The sequence below is a fragment of the Panthera tigris genome, chromosome B1 (assembly GCF_018350195.1).
Source record: "Panthera tigris isolate Pti1 chromosome B1, P.tigris_Pti1_mat1.1, whole genome shotgun sequence".
NCBI classification, from domain to species: Eukaryota; Metazoa; Chordata; class Mammalia; order Carnivora; family Felidae; genus Panthera; species Panthera tigris.
Genome location: NC_056663.1, coordinates 66,108,558 through 66,125,451, shown reverse-complemented (window position 1 = coordinate 66,125,451; position 16,894 = coordinate 66,108,558). Strand labels below are relative to the sequence as shown.

The window sequence follows — 16,894 nt, the reverse complement described above, 5'->3', positions numbered from 1 at the left end:
TTAATTGAAAATGGAAATGCAATTTAATTAATCTGAAGAGCATACTGATATCTTGTCTTAAAGCTTCATCACCTGCAACTATTTCACATATATTATTTTGCTTTATCAAAACTTACATAAAATCTAATTTAATGTTTTAATATAAAATTATCATATGACAAGAACATTACTATTCATATTTATATGGATTTTCAGGAATTTAAGTAATTTCCGTAATATCAGACCACTGATAGATGAAAGAGGCATAATTCAAAAGAGATCTTTTTACATCAAGTACATATCCTATTTCCTGTCTTTTTTGAAAGCAATATATAAATGTGCATATATATAACATTGAAGATAGAAAGATAGAAGAAAATACTGGTTTCAGTGCTGACTCAAATCCTGTTGAGCTTTGATTCTTTGGTGACTTATAAAGCATATATAAATCATATTTCATACATGATTTATAAAGCATATACAAATCATAAATCATATAAAGCATATCTATGCTTTATAAAGCATAAATAGTCGATTTAAAGAAGTATTTAAGCAATTTAAACATACGTAAATTATTCCAAAGTACCTTAATATAAATACAATTTTCAATTGTTATGCTAATTATTGTTAACATATATGCAAACTCTATCTACTAATCTACCTTGGTTTCCCTATAGTGTAAAAACAAAAAACGAAAAACAAAAAGTCACTGTGTAAATAATTAAATTGTTCTTGTTATACAGTGAAGAGTAGTCAAGTGCTACTACTCCCCCCAGACTTTAAAAACAGCATTGTGGAATTCACGTTTTCAATGAGAATCAGTAAGAACTGATATCCAGGGTTATCAAATATTTCCAGCTTTTCATTTTAGGATTACTGCATCCCTTAACTTTTACATATGTTTCAGTACACTTCAGCACTTTATCTTACACCACTTCTCTTAATTTAAAAACAGCCTGTACTCTCAGATCAAGCAACATTCTGGATTGTGTAAAGAAACAGGAAAATGAACGAAGAGGAATTAGAGAATGAATATTATACTCACGGAATGTTCTATAAAATTCTTCAAGAGCCAGGTGCTTGTCAGAGTTAAAATCATCGTATTTCAGTAGATCATACAAAGTACAATCAGAAAGATCCTTGCCAAGTTCTTCCTGTTTTATCACCTGACAAGGAAATTATAACCATACAATTATAACCGTCTTAACATTTCTATAGCATAATTAATCATACATAATAATCACTTAGTGATTATTAAGTCTGCAGTCATTTTAAGTCTGCAGTAGGGCAAAAAACTGTACCTATGAAAAATCCTGATTTTCAGTTACTGGACAATTATTTTGAACCATTCCAAAGATATAAAGTTAAAAAGTTAAGATAGGTACTTAGAATTGTCCAAACTTTCTAATACAAAAATCTCATAGTAGGTCCCAGAAAATCTGAGCTTTACAAGGACATTTTGTATTTCACTCATTTTCTTTGCTCCACTTATAGTGACTCAAAGAAATATCTCCACATGAAAATTGCCTCCTACGTCTCAGTGACCTCTGTCAAAAGAAAACAGGGCTCTTTCTCAACAAAAATAGTGAGATCGTTTGTTCCAACTTTCATCTTCAAATTATTTGTGAAAAATGAAGTTAGATGTTTTGTTTTTTTTTTCTCTGCCCAAACTCCTCCTCAGCTGGAAGTTAAGCCATTTGGGATTGTGCATTAACTCCCTCGGTCACAAAAGAGCTATTAAGCAAATGACTGTTTCCAGGAGCCAGAGAGAATTAATGCACCAATTGATGATGAAAATCCATCCAAGTGTGGGTGAGAAAAATCATCAAACTGCTTTTCTTCTCTGTGCTCTGTCCTATGGACTGAGGCCGTAGCTTTTTTTATACTCTACTGATTTGACTATTGTGTCTCACATAAAAGAGCTCCCCAAGATTTTTCAAACATTCCTATCCATCTGGGTGGCTGCATAGCTGTGTCCATAGCTTTTCACATTCTCTCACATACAGAGACAGTATTTCACATTGTTGGAGCTGTGCATTATAGTTGTGTTTTTTCATCTTCTTTTAAGTTTTATTTATTTTGAGAGACAGAGGACTCAAGTGGAGGAGGGGCAGAGAGGGAGAGAGGGAGAATCCCAAGCAGACTCCTCACTGTCAGCACAGAGCCCAAAGTGGGGCTCGAACTCATGAACTCTAAGATCATGACCTGAGCCAAAGTCAGTCGCTTAACCAACTGAGCCACCCCGGTGCCTGTAGTGTGTGCTTTTTTTTTAAAAAAGGTGGTGCCATGTAATTAGAAAATGCAAGCTCTGAAGTCAGCCAGCTCTGGCTTCTGCACCTGCCAATGGCACTTAATATAGCTCTATAATTTCTGGCAAATTATTTAACCTTTCCTCAGTTAGGAATAACAGATAGTAACATTTATCTCTTATGGCTATTGTGAAGATCATATTTATAGACATGTATACACACACACATACACACACATATACATGCACACATACACACATAGTTAGATGTAAGACAACATATAACACATAGTTAAAAGTAATCATTTTAAGTTAAAAATAATGATTTTTTAAATATAATGTGCTTTTTATTCAAATAATTCACTGCAGATTTCCACGCCAGCTTGCACAAGCTCTGTTGTGTGTTCACAGTGTGAATCCAGACTTTCTTTGTTATATCAATAGCAGATCAGTGATACTAGTTTCAAAAGATTCTCAGATGCTATTGACTATTTTTTTTTAAATAACCCTTTGGGGAACACTTCTATGTTAAAAGTTCAGTTCTGCCTGAGTGCGGATGAGCTATAGAGGTAGCTCTGAGGATGGAGCTTAGCATATGTATCACTAGAGCCTCTGGCCCTCTTCTGTAGCCACCTGAGTGGTTTAGCAATGATGACACATAGACGTTGCTAAATATAACTTCTACAATATACTGGGCTCTCTATTCTTGTGTTATATATTCACATTTCATTGGTTAAGCCAATGTTTGCTGCCTTGGAGGGGGAAAATAGGCAAAACATTTATCTGCTTTAATTGATCCACATAAATAGATATTGTTGAGAGTGAGTATTAAGCCCTACACTTTTGCATAGTCCAGCTGTAGGGATTAACAAAACTACCTAACGGCTGAAGCCATTTCTCCTATAAGCCTAATGAGAAAACTAATACTGCTTTTCTATTTAGAAGGCAACAGAGCTCTCAGTCATTCTCCATCTGTTATTTGTTAGATCATGGAAAATGACTTTCCCTGGGTGGTAGTGGGGGGGGTGGTGGTGGCATATTTCATTTTACCTCACTATGCTCTTCCTAAAGTTCTGCAATGCTAGCATAATGGTAATTTTAAGGATGCAGTGACACTCAGGCTTGGTGTATTCAGGTATTTTAGTAATATTTCTCAGTAATTTTTATTCTCATACATGTTCATAAAGAGAAGGAGATGGAAAAACCTGGAGAAAATATTCATCATTTTATGTCTCATATTTTCTATTTTAATAGTTTACTCAGATTAAATCATGTCTAATTAGACAAAGAGAATGAACTTCTACCTTTTTTTCTGAATGCTGGCTTAAGACTAGCTTGATCTTGATTTGATCTTGATCTTGATTTGATCATGATTATACAACTTAAGCTGGACCTGCTGTTTCAATTAGTGTGCCCTAGCAAAGCAAATGGTTCTGGCTAGGAAATTTTCTAAACAAACAAACAAACAAAAAACCCTCTTCACCTATACTGGACCATGCCCATATATAGGAGACAGGAGATTTGTCTCTCATCATCAATAGTTCAAGTATATATTTTTTTCATTTATTCCATTTTTTGGCCAATAAAACAGCCTACTTAAAAACATACTTCCTAGTTACTTCTTCTCCCCTTTAGAATGCCTGATGGGAGCTGAGTAGTCTGGTGTATTCCAAATGAGGAGGGTACTTTCCTAAGACCTCTTAACCAGCATAGAGAAATGGTTTTAAATAACTAGAGCTTTGATCATGTTTGACTGTCTGCAAGAAAGTATGATAGAGGAGTGCCTGGATGGTTCAGTCAGCTAAGCATCTGACACTTGATTTCGGCTCAGGTCATTATCTCATGATTCATGAGATCAAGCCCTGAGGTACTCTGTGCTGACAGTGCAGAGCCTGCTTGGGATTCTCTCTCTCCCTCTCCTCTACCCCTAAATAAATAAATAAATAAATAACTTAAAAAAAAAAGAAAATATGATAGAAAATAAGCAGATTTCCTTCCCAAGTGCACAGTAATACCTTAAGCACTCTTTGGAACAGAGGATCCAAACTTGTAGGGCTTTCATAGTTGCCTGCATTTCTTTTGTTTATTTCTGCCATTGGCTTTCAAAACTTCCAGTCTAGTTTCCTCAAAACACTCATGTTATTTCTGAACTAGAGATCATGACAGAGCCAGACGCACAAATGTTATCTAAGTATCCTACAATAAAGCTTTAGTCTAGGAGGTGACTCATAATTTTATTTGTTATCTATTGTAAAATATTGAGTATGTTTTCCAAATTTACCAGTGCTTTGGTGAACTCTCTAAGGCTAAAATAATGATAATAATAATTAAATTAAAGATTCTCACTTTCTTTAATGATCAAAAATCAAGTTACATGAATATTCTGCTCCACAGAGATGAGTCAGTGTGACAAAATAGAAGTATTAGCAGAATGTATGTCATCCAGGGAGCTCAGATACACAGTATTCCAGAGGGGTACATATTTAATTTCAAAGTAACAGAACTGTTAAAGTTGCATGAAGAATTATAACTCAGGAATGATTCAATGTTTTGATACTGTATTCTCTTTTGTCCCCAAACAGGAAAACAAAACAAAACAAAACAAAACAAAAAACTGTTCCTCCCCAAACTAAACTATTCTCCTTATCATTCTGCTTCATTTGTTTATTCAAGTATCCATTCAACAAATCATTTTTGAAAATCTACTATTTTCAGACACTTTCCTAGACTCTGATAATAGCCAATAAGATAGATAAGAAACCCTCTTTTGTGAAATTTATATGCTAGTAGAAGGGAACAAATAAATATATAAGTAAAATATATAGTATGTCAGATAACAATTTATTTAAAGATAAATAAAACTGGAATTAAAAAAAAGGAAAATGCCAGAGGTAGGTGTAGAGGATTGTCTCCCTGCTATATATATATATATATATATATATATATATATGAATATATATATCCCTGTATGAATATTGGTTTTCCAGGAATATATCATGACTTGGAAATCAAAGATTATTATATTGACTCTCATAAAAGAGATATAATATATCCATAATTTTGATGGTCTCAAGTCAGATCATGGTAATGAGTCTATGGGCATGAGGGCATAGGAGCACAATGAAGTAGAATCTTCCAATTCTATGTCTTTTTCTTTATTCTTCTTTGTGGAAACAGGGAAAAACAGCAACTGTAAACTCATGGAAAGATACACCACTCAAAATTTCAAGCACTCATTAGAGGATGAGCGCTTCCTTATCCTTTGCAAGCTGTTTCTCCTCAAACTAATCATGACCACGTCACAATCACAGTGGTCTTAGTAGATCAGAGTTCAGTGTTCCTCCATTTTAAAGAAAGTACATCACATTTATGAAGTTGAGGAGAAGACGATATATTCAGTCTTTACTTGGCAAATATGTAGATTACGTCAAAACTTAAGGGTCAGGAAATAAATATACTTTTTTTAGAAGTATGTATCTTTAGGCATTATCTTTAAGCCTCTCCCATACACTCACTATGGGTTGGCTTCCCTACTACTTAGTTCTCTGAATATCTCCTATTTGACTTCCTTCTTCTCTCCTTCTCTCCCTTCCCCCTTCCTTTTTCTTTTTAACAACTGACATGTGCATAGAAATGTGCTACAGTTTTGGAGATACAGTAGTAAAAAAGAATGGCATAGTTTTTGTCCTCATAGAGTTAATTTTCTAGAGAGAATGTGTGGGAACAGGCAAATAATTAAATAAACAAAATAATTACAGATTTCCAACAGTGCTCTAAAAATAAGGTGCAAGGACGAGAGTAAAAAACTAACATTACAAATTATAATTGTTTAATCATATATAACTGATGCTATCATACAATAGGTGTGTTAGAAGAAAAGGATCACATAAAATTAATTACATCTTTCAAGTTGTCTTTAGGTTTCCTAACATCCATAACACATTAGAAAACGTTTAAAAAATCAATAGGGCCAACATGAATTCTTTTGAAAAATTCACTGAAGAGATAACATTATTCAACCCGTGGTGGGAAGAAAAAATACCTTATTTTGAAGGCATCCTATATGGCTCACAGGGATTCTCTGAATATGAATGCCAAATTTTTAAAAGCATGTTAACATTCTAAAGGAAAGATGCTATAAAAGATATGTTTAAATTTTTTAAGACAAAATTTTAATTTTCCAATTGTCTTGTGCATATTATGAACAACATTAAAAAAAAGAGTATTTGAAACTAGTTACTAATGTTTCCAGATAGAATTGGAAGTACTGTTTCTTAATTGTAGCCCCAAGCTGCACCCAAACCAACAATTAGGGGCCCCACTTTCTGTTAAGTGCTAACTGTTGCTATTATTATTATTCTGAAATCTTTAGCGCTTCAAAGGAAATTGCCAGTACTACTAAGATCTACCTACTGGCCTTGCTACTACCATTCTCAGTCAAATACCTGGTTTCTGCTGCCTTATTTTGTATACCAGAAAGTTCATGGGGTTTTAAATGTTAAATAGGATTAATTACCATGGCATTTCCTGGAAGTTCTCACTTATCTCCCTTTTCTAGCCATACAAGTGCTTATTTGTTTGTATTTAGTTTGTTCCCACCAAAATAGCTTTTTATCCATTAGACAAAACAATTCTTACCAATCTTATAGTAAATAAATATGTTGACTAGAAACCAGAACCTCTTAAAAAGCCTTTAAAATTGTAATAGGCTTTATCAACTCAAAATAAAGATTAACTGCCCATTCCCTATCTAACAGCTCTAATAATTTCTAAAGAAAATTGGTATGTACAAAGGTTGCAAAAACATCATTGCCCTGCCCATCCTGATAGCTTAAAAATATCTAGTCTTATTTATTCTTGCTTTTTATTTAATTTCGTAAATGTATTCACATATGGTAGTCATTGAGCAAATAGCATTTTAAGTCAAATATGTATAACGTAATAATCTAAATCCTGTGAACAAGTAGCTCTTTTTATTATTTTAATAAAGAGTTGGCATGTGTGCACATTAGGGAAATATTTCATTCTAATATGCATGCCTAATGTGAATCAGCTTATTAAGATGACAGAATCTAAATGAAGAAAGTGCTAAATCAATATACTCAATACAGCTGCTTATTTAAACTCAGAATCACAAGGGAATGATTTTGCTTACTTAAATTCCACGGGTGGTTATTTTATGAAATAGGGAGAGGCCAAAAGAGTAGATTTTCCAAGCTGTTAGCACTATTTCACTTTAAGAACCCTATGTTTGCTGCTCTAAACAAGGAAGACCTTAGACGGAGTTGGCTCTAATGTCCTGGTGCCTATGTAAACAACCCAAAATCTAGGCCTGTAAATGCCTCAATGTTTCAAAACTCACAACCAATCACAAATAGGATGTGTTAAGCTACAGGGAATCAATGATTTCCTGCCTTACTTTGCTCTCTCCTTTCTCTATAGAAGCTTTCCCCTAGTTCCCCTCAGTAGAGTGCTTCTAACCACTTCTGATTTGGCATTGCTGGATTCAAATCAACTTTTCCTCCAATAAACTCTGGAAATGAACACCTGGTTGGCTCAGTGAGTTAATTCACTGGCTCTTTATTTCTGTTCCAGGCCATAATCTCACGGTTGGTCAGTTCAAGCCCCAAGACCTGCTCTGTGCTGACAGCAGGGAGCCTGCCTGGGATTCTCCCTTTCCTCTCTCTCTGGCCCTCCCCATGCACTCTCTCTTTCTCTCTCTCTCTCTCTCTCTCTCTTTCTCTCTCTCTCTTTCTCTCAAAAATAAACTTAAAAGATAAACCCTTAAAATTTTAATATGTTTCAATATACCCATCTTTTAACACTGCTAACAATTCAAAGATGCCATTCTGCCAGGTGAAGTCTGCCTATGTATTCCCTCATCTTACTCTATCAAACATATTACACCACAGTGCAAAACACAGTTGTCCATTCTCCTCTAAGGAGCAATCTGGACAAATTCCTTTGTCCTATGTGACCCTATGAAACCCAAGTTTCCCTATATTGCTTTGCATATTTCCTTCTCTGACTCAATCTCCATTCTTTTCTAACTCAAACCCATCATAATGACCTCTGGAAATCCTGCTTCTGGTCAAAAAACTCTTCACCTCCATTTCTTATAAAGACATGTAATCCATGCACACTAACTTTAAGAAATTCTGGCTGCCCCTGAAGAAAATCACTTGTAAAATAATTTTAACAATTGGTGGCCAATTTTTCTCTCATATCCATTTTACCTCAGCGAGGAAGATGGGTCAATAACTAAATGGTTCCCTACTGGCACTTCTGGATTATTTCCTCCTCCCAAACCAAGTCTTCATTAGATAGATACAAAGATGAGACAGATGGTAGGTATAGATAGATAGGTAGATAGATAGATTGATCGATCAACAATAGATTGATAGAGAGCTAGAACCTACTTTGGATCTCAGGCCATTCAGCTACATAGTTCTTTCCTATTCTCTCCCCATAATTCACAAATAAATTTAACTGCTGATTCACAATATTTCTGCCCACCTTTTTTTTTTTAATTTTTTTTTTTTTTTTTTTTTTTTTGAGAGAGAGAGAAACAGAGTACGAGTGGAAGAGGGGCAAAAATAGAGGGAGACACAGAATCCGAAGCAGACTCCAGACTCTGAGTTGTCAGCACAGAGCCGAGGTGGGGCTTGAGCTCACAGACTGCCAGATCATGACCTAAACCGAAGTCGAATGCTCAACTGACTGAGCCACCCTGGCACCCCTATTTCTGTCTACCTTAACTCTTTAATATTCTCTGTGGTTTCCATATACACATGAATAAGCCACCCAGAACAGTTCTGAGCTCCTTTTGACAACAAATGCTCATTAACTTTCACACTTCCAGTGACCTTTCCCTACATGCCAGACTGCCAGAAGGAACATACTCATACCTCAGGTCTCTTCATCCTGAAATCCTGATTTCAAGCATTACACATTCATGTCTGTTTTAGAAACAATCTGTGTTCTTAAAACCACAAATGTGTCACTATGAAACTGAGTACCTGACTACACTAGTCATATATACAGCGCTTAGGGGAGATAACAGGTTTGTGATCATCCTTTGGAAAAAAAAATTATGTTTGTTGAGGCTTTTGCAGTAAGCTATTATTCTATGAGTCATACATTGGAGTATGATAAGCCAATTTGGAGCATATTGTTAGAACAATTTTCATTGAAGCAGGCATTAGTAAAGCTCAGATTTCTCCAAAGAGAGCAGTGAATTCTCACTTTGGGAGAAGGTAATTTAAGAGAAGCAAGAGAGAGAGAGAGAGATCCAGGTAATAGAGATGAACGTTAGAAATTTGCTTAGATGTGGGGAGGAGCTAAGGTAAAACACCAAACAAGCGAGGGTCACACCTTACTAGAATGGTCCTCAGGAAAAGGCAGAACATTTGGGTTTGCATTTAGTACACAGGATTGGTTACCAGCACAGACCATTCAGTTCTATAACCTCATTATGAATGGGATCCGGGCACTATGGCATAGATTTGAGAAGATATAGAACCACTAGACCAAAGTAAGTTCCCATTTACCTGTTTTCAATAGAGGATAGACATTTAAAGAAAAAATATACAAAAAAAATTTTAATGTGATTGAAATATTACCTTTATCATACAGTAATTAAGACACATGGGAGAGGAGACAATAATAATCTGTTTTGTTCCTACAAAAAAACTTTGATAGATATCCCACTTTTCTTCCCTACACCATGTCCATGTCATTTGGAAAAACAGAAATACTCACCCCAGGGGTAAGAGTGGACAATGCACTTGAGGAAATAGAGATAGATATGACTTAATTGGGCTCTGAGGGTGTAAAAAATAGGGCAGAAGATGGAGGCTAGGGATTTCTTTTTGTTTCGAGAATTGATGATACATTTCTCCCTGAGGGAAGAGTATGATAGATACTGGTTTTTGATGTTGTTGTAGTATTCTATAACTTGTCATTAGTTTTTTTAACTAAGGTAGATGTTGGCATCTGTGGAATGTGATATATTTGGTCATACATATTTAGAAGGAGAATCTAAAATAGAACATATTGTGTTGCATGACAAATAATTTGGAGCCCCCAGGGAAAACTGAGGTTGAGAGATAGACTTGGCACTGTATCAGTGGTGCAGGTAATGAAAAGCACACCATGGACAGAGTACAAGGAAAGGAAAAGTGTACAAAGTGCTGGATCTAAACTGGATTTCAATTTGGGATTTGTGTAATTTGTGATGTAAACACTCACATATATATAGTGGAGCTCAAATAGAAGTACAAAGGAGACAACAGACATCTGCATTACGGCAATAACCCAATAGTATCATTACCATTATTACTAAAATTACGATTACTCAGTTACTCTAATCTGGTACTGAGGATTTAATAATTCGTGCCAGCTATATGAGATAAATGTGTAACCACTTCAAATGAGATGGGCAAAATAAAAACATGACATCATTTATTTTTTCTAATTTCTTGAGATAACCAAAACTACTCTTCTTTTGCAAGAACTATTGTTTTTTCTCATTGTAAAAGTTGGTATTAAAACTTTTGTATGTTTAATAATGTGTGTATAGATTTCTGGGTTATAATGACTGTAAACTAATGGTATTTAAGTTGTTATCACCTACCATCCAAGCATAAATATTAAAAAGTTGCAAGGGATGAACATAGGGTAAATATTATTCAATCGCTCAATTACTAACTTAAGTGTATGTACCCACTTTATTTCCATTATCATCCATGACATTCACATGAAAGTTAGATTTGAAAATACAGTTATAACTAACACACTCTATTTTGTATGTGCTAGTCATGCTTCTAAGAAGCTGACACATTCTAAATGATGTGTGCGTGTGTGTGTGTGTGTGTGTGTGTGACATCAAATTTACGCAGTAGGTACTAGTATCATTGCCTATATATAAAATGAGTCTCAGAAACTTTAAATAACTTGCCAAAGGTTAACAGGTCATAAGTAAGAGATGTTATTTGAACCCAAGCTCTATAATAACAGTTCTTAACCACTACACTTTGATCATAAAAAAGATTATTTTGAAAAAAAATATACTAGGACTTCATCACTTGGGACCCACTCACTCCTTTCCATCTGAACATTCTCTTTAGATCTTCTGAAATGAATATACCATCTCAATCTTTTTTGATTTTTTTCTTCTGGATCTTCAACTACCAATGACAAATCTACAAGTGTACTATCATAAATTTTATCAACTTTATAAAAATTATTTTAAAAGTCCAAAATTTCACTTCGCTATCAATTTGTATTTCATACTTGAATATTTTCAACATAAGAACATTAGCCCCAGACTGGAAGACTAAACATAGAGTTACAGATGTTTATGTTATTAAGCTAGAGTGGTAAAGAGATGGATTGAATGTGATTTATTTCTATAACCAGTCAGTTCATTTTAGCAAATATTTTCTTGCTATAACATGTTGTTAACTGTGATTCTAAAGGTCCTACTCTTTTAACTATTAATTTTTTAATGTATTTTCTCTCAATTAGACAGGCCTCTGTGTTCTAATTTACATGAAAATCTGTAAGATTCTCCATTCATTATGGGGAATAAAAATAGAATGTGGGTAGCCAGCTTTCATGCTACAATTATAAAACCTCAAAGTCAAATTATATTCTTTAATTTTTACTTGTCACTGGCAGTATCTTACATTTCTGTTAATAATATCTTATAAATTATTAATAGACACCATTAAGATCCTTTCCCTTTTTACTCTTCTAAGTTAAATTATTTGAAAATTCCATATTAAATGATGGTATTATATGTTTCTGCATTTATTAATAAAACCGTATGTATTATTGGTTATAATACTTGCAAAAGATCTTTAAAAAGTACCTGAAATCTAAAAATACTACCATCAAAACAGTATTTGTGCCATTCGTATCTAGGTGTTTATTATATTTTTTCAAGATTACTTGTTACAACCTTCTGTTTTTCTTGTCGTTGTTGTTTAAGTTCTGTGTTTTTGTTTATGTTGTTTTTTTCATAGTTGATTATTTACAGATGAGATACTGACATTTTCACAACACACTAGGTGGGAATGACTTATGTAGTATGGGATGTATTCAGAAGGAAGCCAGTAAATCTCCCAAATCTTTCCTTGCTTGTACCTCATGGATGGCCAAGAAAGAAATGGGTTTCTGAAGACGACTTTCAGATGAATTGGAAGGAGACTTTTCAGACATAAAGTGAGTCCAAATCAAAGGTAACAGAGAAAACTCAACTAAATTTGGTAGCAGATAAACTTCATTATGAGTTGAGTTGTATCTTCTCAACAGATATTTTAAAGACCTAATCCTGAGGACCTCAGAACATAACATTTTGTGTTTTTTGGAAATAGGGTTGTTGAAGAGATAACTAGATAACTGAAAATGAGGTGATGCTGGAGTAGGGTGGCCCCTTATCCAATATGACTGGTGTCCTTCAAGCAAAGGCAATGTGTTGTGAAGACAGGCACACCAAGTATGGTATATGACTGCAGAGGCAGATTTTGTTTGTTTGTTTATTTATTTTGAGAGAGAGAGAGAAAGAGAGAGAGAGAGAGAGAGAGAGAGAGAGAGAGAGAGAGAATGAATAGGGAAGGAGCAGAGAGAGAGAGAGAGAGAGAATCCCAAGTAGGCTCTGTGTTGACAGCGGGATCTCATGAACTATAAGATCACGACCTGAGCCAAAATAAAGGGTGGGCTGCTTAACCCACTGAGCCACCCAAGCGCCCTGAGGCTGAATGATGTTATCTACAAGCCAAGGAATGCCAAAGAATGCCTAGCTCTACCTGAAGCTGAAAAAGACAAGCAAAGATCCTCCCCCAGTTACTTCAGAGGGAGCATGGCTTAGCCAACTCCTTGGTTTTAGACTTTGAGCCCCTAGAACTGAAGGACAGGTTGATATAGCCACCCACATTCTGTTATTTTGTAATGGCTGCCTAGGAAACAAATACTAACTTGAATGTAGCATAAACTTGAAATAGGTATAAAGTGCTGTGACTGCCATTTTCTAGTGAGTAGCAGTTTTCCATTTGGATTTAGATGTAGGTACTATGATAATAACTGGATTTCGTCAGATCATGTTTTGTACCCAACCAGTGGTTACAATGATGTAGATACATTAATAAAAACTAATAAATACATGTAAAATATGTAATATATAATAATATATAATACACAAAATAAAAGCAAAAGCAAAACCACAATATATTCCAATATGTCAGGCCCACATAGACCAAGGTGACATGACTGAATTATATTTTCATTTTAATTAACTAGTCACTTCTTATCATTACTATAAATATAAAATTCTAAAGAGTTTCATTCTTGAAAAATAAATCATGAGGTAAATGATAACATAGGTATCTTAATTAAAAATTTTCTGATTTTACTCTAAAATTCCACAGTTCAATTCTTTAAATCCCAATGCCTGGATTTAGTAACTTCTCAATAAATGCACGCTAAATTAAAGAAGATAAGGAAAATGATATATATTTTAATTAACTGGAATGGCAAGAACTGTAATTAATTTACTTAGAAAGTCACTTTGATATAAAGTCTTGAAACTAAGTTACACAATTCCAAAGCTTAGAAATCCTTGTATAATCGAACCAATATTCCACAATGTCAGATTCTTTATATAGACCATAAAATTAACCATAAGAGATGAATGGCATGGTGTTATGGAGATAAACTACTGGATTTTTTTAAAACTATATTAACTGCCAAGCACTGCAGCAAAATCCACCTTAATAAACACTATAAGGATTATTAAGAATTCAGAAAACTTCTTCAGTGCTATAACCATTTTCCTAGATTGGTCACCCTAGATTGGCTTTTTTTCTCCATTACTCCTAAAACTTGTATATGTTTTTGGAGAAAACTTATGTCTCTTATTTCACATTTCTATACTACCTACAACTAGTTTAGTTTCTAAAATCTGGGTATTATAATTTCCTTCAAACTGTTCTGTCTCCATGATACGCACAAAAAAGTATTTGTATTTTTTTCCAAATGGTTCACATAAAGACCTTTTGTTTATTCAAATATTCTCTTTAGTAACAAATTTCTTATCACATATTTCATTTGGTGACAATTTTCAAATAAGTGAAATTTAACAATGTGGACTTAATACTATACCTAGATTAACTATATCTTAATTGATCTTTGATTATTGGAAAAATAAAATAGGTCAGAAATTTAATACCTTCTTAAATGATGTATTTACATCATGTTATAGATGTGCTCAATTGCTGGTGAATAGTTTCCTTGAATATTGGATACACAAGTTTTTACTGAGTGATTGAAAATTAAACATTATAAAAAGCTTCAGAACATATCTGAAGATATCTTACAAATTTTGTAAGATAAAGAATTGATGATTCCTTAAGGTATTTAAGGTACAGAACCCTATCAAAAGTAGCTATCTTATTTTGAACTCTAAAATATCATATAAATGTTATTTGAAATTAATATTGTTGTTAGAGTAGTGTTAGAAGAAAAACAACACCAAGACCCAAAAACCAAACCATTTTGGTCCTAAAACAGTCCTAAAATGGCATAATTTAGGCCAAATCCTCAAACTGGGGTTTAATACGTGATCTAATGGCAGTTCAACCTTCCCCAGAAATGTAGTCTTAACGGGTCGGTCAGGAATTTTTCAATCAGCCCCAGTGGGTCTGCCACTTGGTCCTTTTCCATCCCACAAAAGATGATGAGGTAATCGACATAACAGCCCTAGCCTTTCCAGCTAAGGGAAAGCAGCCTTGCCGGGAAAAATCTTTCTCTTTTGCTAATAATTTTTTTGCCCCACTCTCCTGCAAAAACTTTCCATTTGTACAACTTCCCAAGTGCCTCTCTATTTGCTAGATGGGATGCTGCCCAGTTCATGAATTGAACAGTAAAGCCAATTAGATTTTTAAAATTGACTCAGTTGAATCAAATCTTTGTTATTTAACAGCAGTCAAATTTTACTCTTAAAAATATGTTTTGTCCACACTTTCAAATAATACAAATTAAATACATTTTATTAATATAGAATAAATTCACACAGATATAAATATATTGTACATGTGATTTTTAAATAAGCTTGTTAATTTAATCATTAATCATACCTGAGTTAGTTCATTAATATCTATAAGTCCGTTACTGTCGGCATCAAAATATTTAAACATTTGATCCACCAACAACTTCTTCCAAGACAGGTCATCACCGTTAGGGTTTTCATTTTCTTGTGTAATATATTTTTGATTTTGTAAATCTAAAAGCATGCTTTTCATCTTGTTGTATTCAGTGGTCTTGCAGTTATTTCCTGTAACAGAAGAACTAAGTTATTTTCAAAGCAATATTATTGAAAAGGAATCATTTATTGTTTTAATGTTAAGAAATTGATATCTTATAAATAATATACTTGGTACATAATTTTTATCTTCCAACTTGTACAAGGTTAAAATAATAGGATATTTTCATTTGTATCAAATCTAATAAAAACATGTTTACTGTGTGCTTTCTCTAGGATAAAGTAATTGGTTCTATGAGGGGTTTAGAAACACATGATAGTTCCAATTGCTTAAATACATTATCTTAGTTTTTTTAAGTTGTTTTTTTTAATGTCCATTTATTTATTTTTGAGAGAGAGAGTAGGGGCGGTGCAGAGAGAGGGAGACAGAATCTGAACCAGTCTCTGGGCTGTCAGCACAGAGCCTGCAGAGCCCAAGAAGGTGCTGGAATCCAGGAATTCTGAGATAATGACCTGAGCATAAGTCAGATGTTTAATGAACTGAGCTACCCAGGTGGCCCCATTATCTTAGTTTTAATCCTCACCATACATTCCTATATAGATAGTTTCATCGGTTTTAACATGAAGTACAGGGAGTTGAAATAACTTGCCCGGCAAAGAGTTAGATTGTGTTGGATTTTTGCACTTGAGTTCATATATATATATATCTGGTTTCAAAATAGGATAGCATATATTAACTGGAAGTATGCTTTTTACATTTGAATTTGTTTTGAAGATGTCTGTACGCATGTGTTTACATTTATAAAAATCCTATTCCCAATGATGCTGAGGTCTTATTTGTATTCTTCTAAAAGACTTTAATTATTTTTCTGATATTTATTTATCTCTCCTTTAGGAGCACAGTGTATTACATGATATGTGTTTGCACCTTGTATCTCCAAGTTTTAACTTTGCAAATTTCATCTCCACAAATGAAGTATAAGCTCATTGCACTAACAATGCATCAAAGATTTTCATATTTCCCATAAAATAACCAGGACAATACTGGCAACATCAGAATTAGTGAAAATGATTGCTTAGCTTAATGTCTTCAAAAATAACTGCAATTTTCACACAATTGTCTTACAAAGGATTTTTTTTTTTACACTGGCCTCCATGATAATGTCTTTAAATAGTACAATGGAAAGTAGTATATACTACTGATAGCAAATGTGATATAAAATATAGAAAATACAGTGCCTAATGTAATTTGTGAATGAAAAAAAGTAGGTATTATATTAGCCAAGAATTTTTACAATGTACTTTTAGAGAAAATACTAACTTTATAATTGTTGTCAATATTGACAATTAGGCTTTAACAGAATCTACAATTTTAAAAGATTTCTAAAGATTTTTAAATATATGTC

At 33.8% G+C, this 16,894-nt stretch overlaps 1 protein-coding gene across 1 annotated transcript in view; it reads right to left on the bottom strand.

Moving 5' to 3' along the window:
- The window catches only part of FSTL5 (follistatin like 5), a 791,029-nt gene that overhangs the window by 339,476 nt on the left and 434,659 nt on the right, over positions 1 to 16,894 (bottom strand). The window contains exons 5-6 of the mRNA XM_015538440.2: positions 15,364 to 15,560; positions 1,025 to 1,145 (exon numbers count right to left, since the gene is read on the bottom strand). Coding sequence (XP_015393926.2) covers positions 1,025 to 1,145; positions 15,364 to 15,560 — 318 coding nt within the window. The remainder of the gene's footprint in view (positions 1 to 1,024; positions 1,146 to 15,363; positions 15,561 to 16,894) is intronic.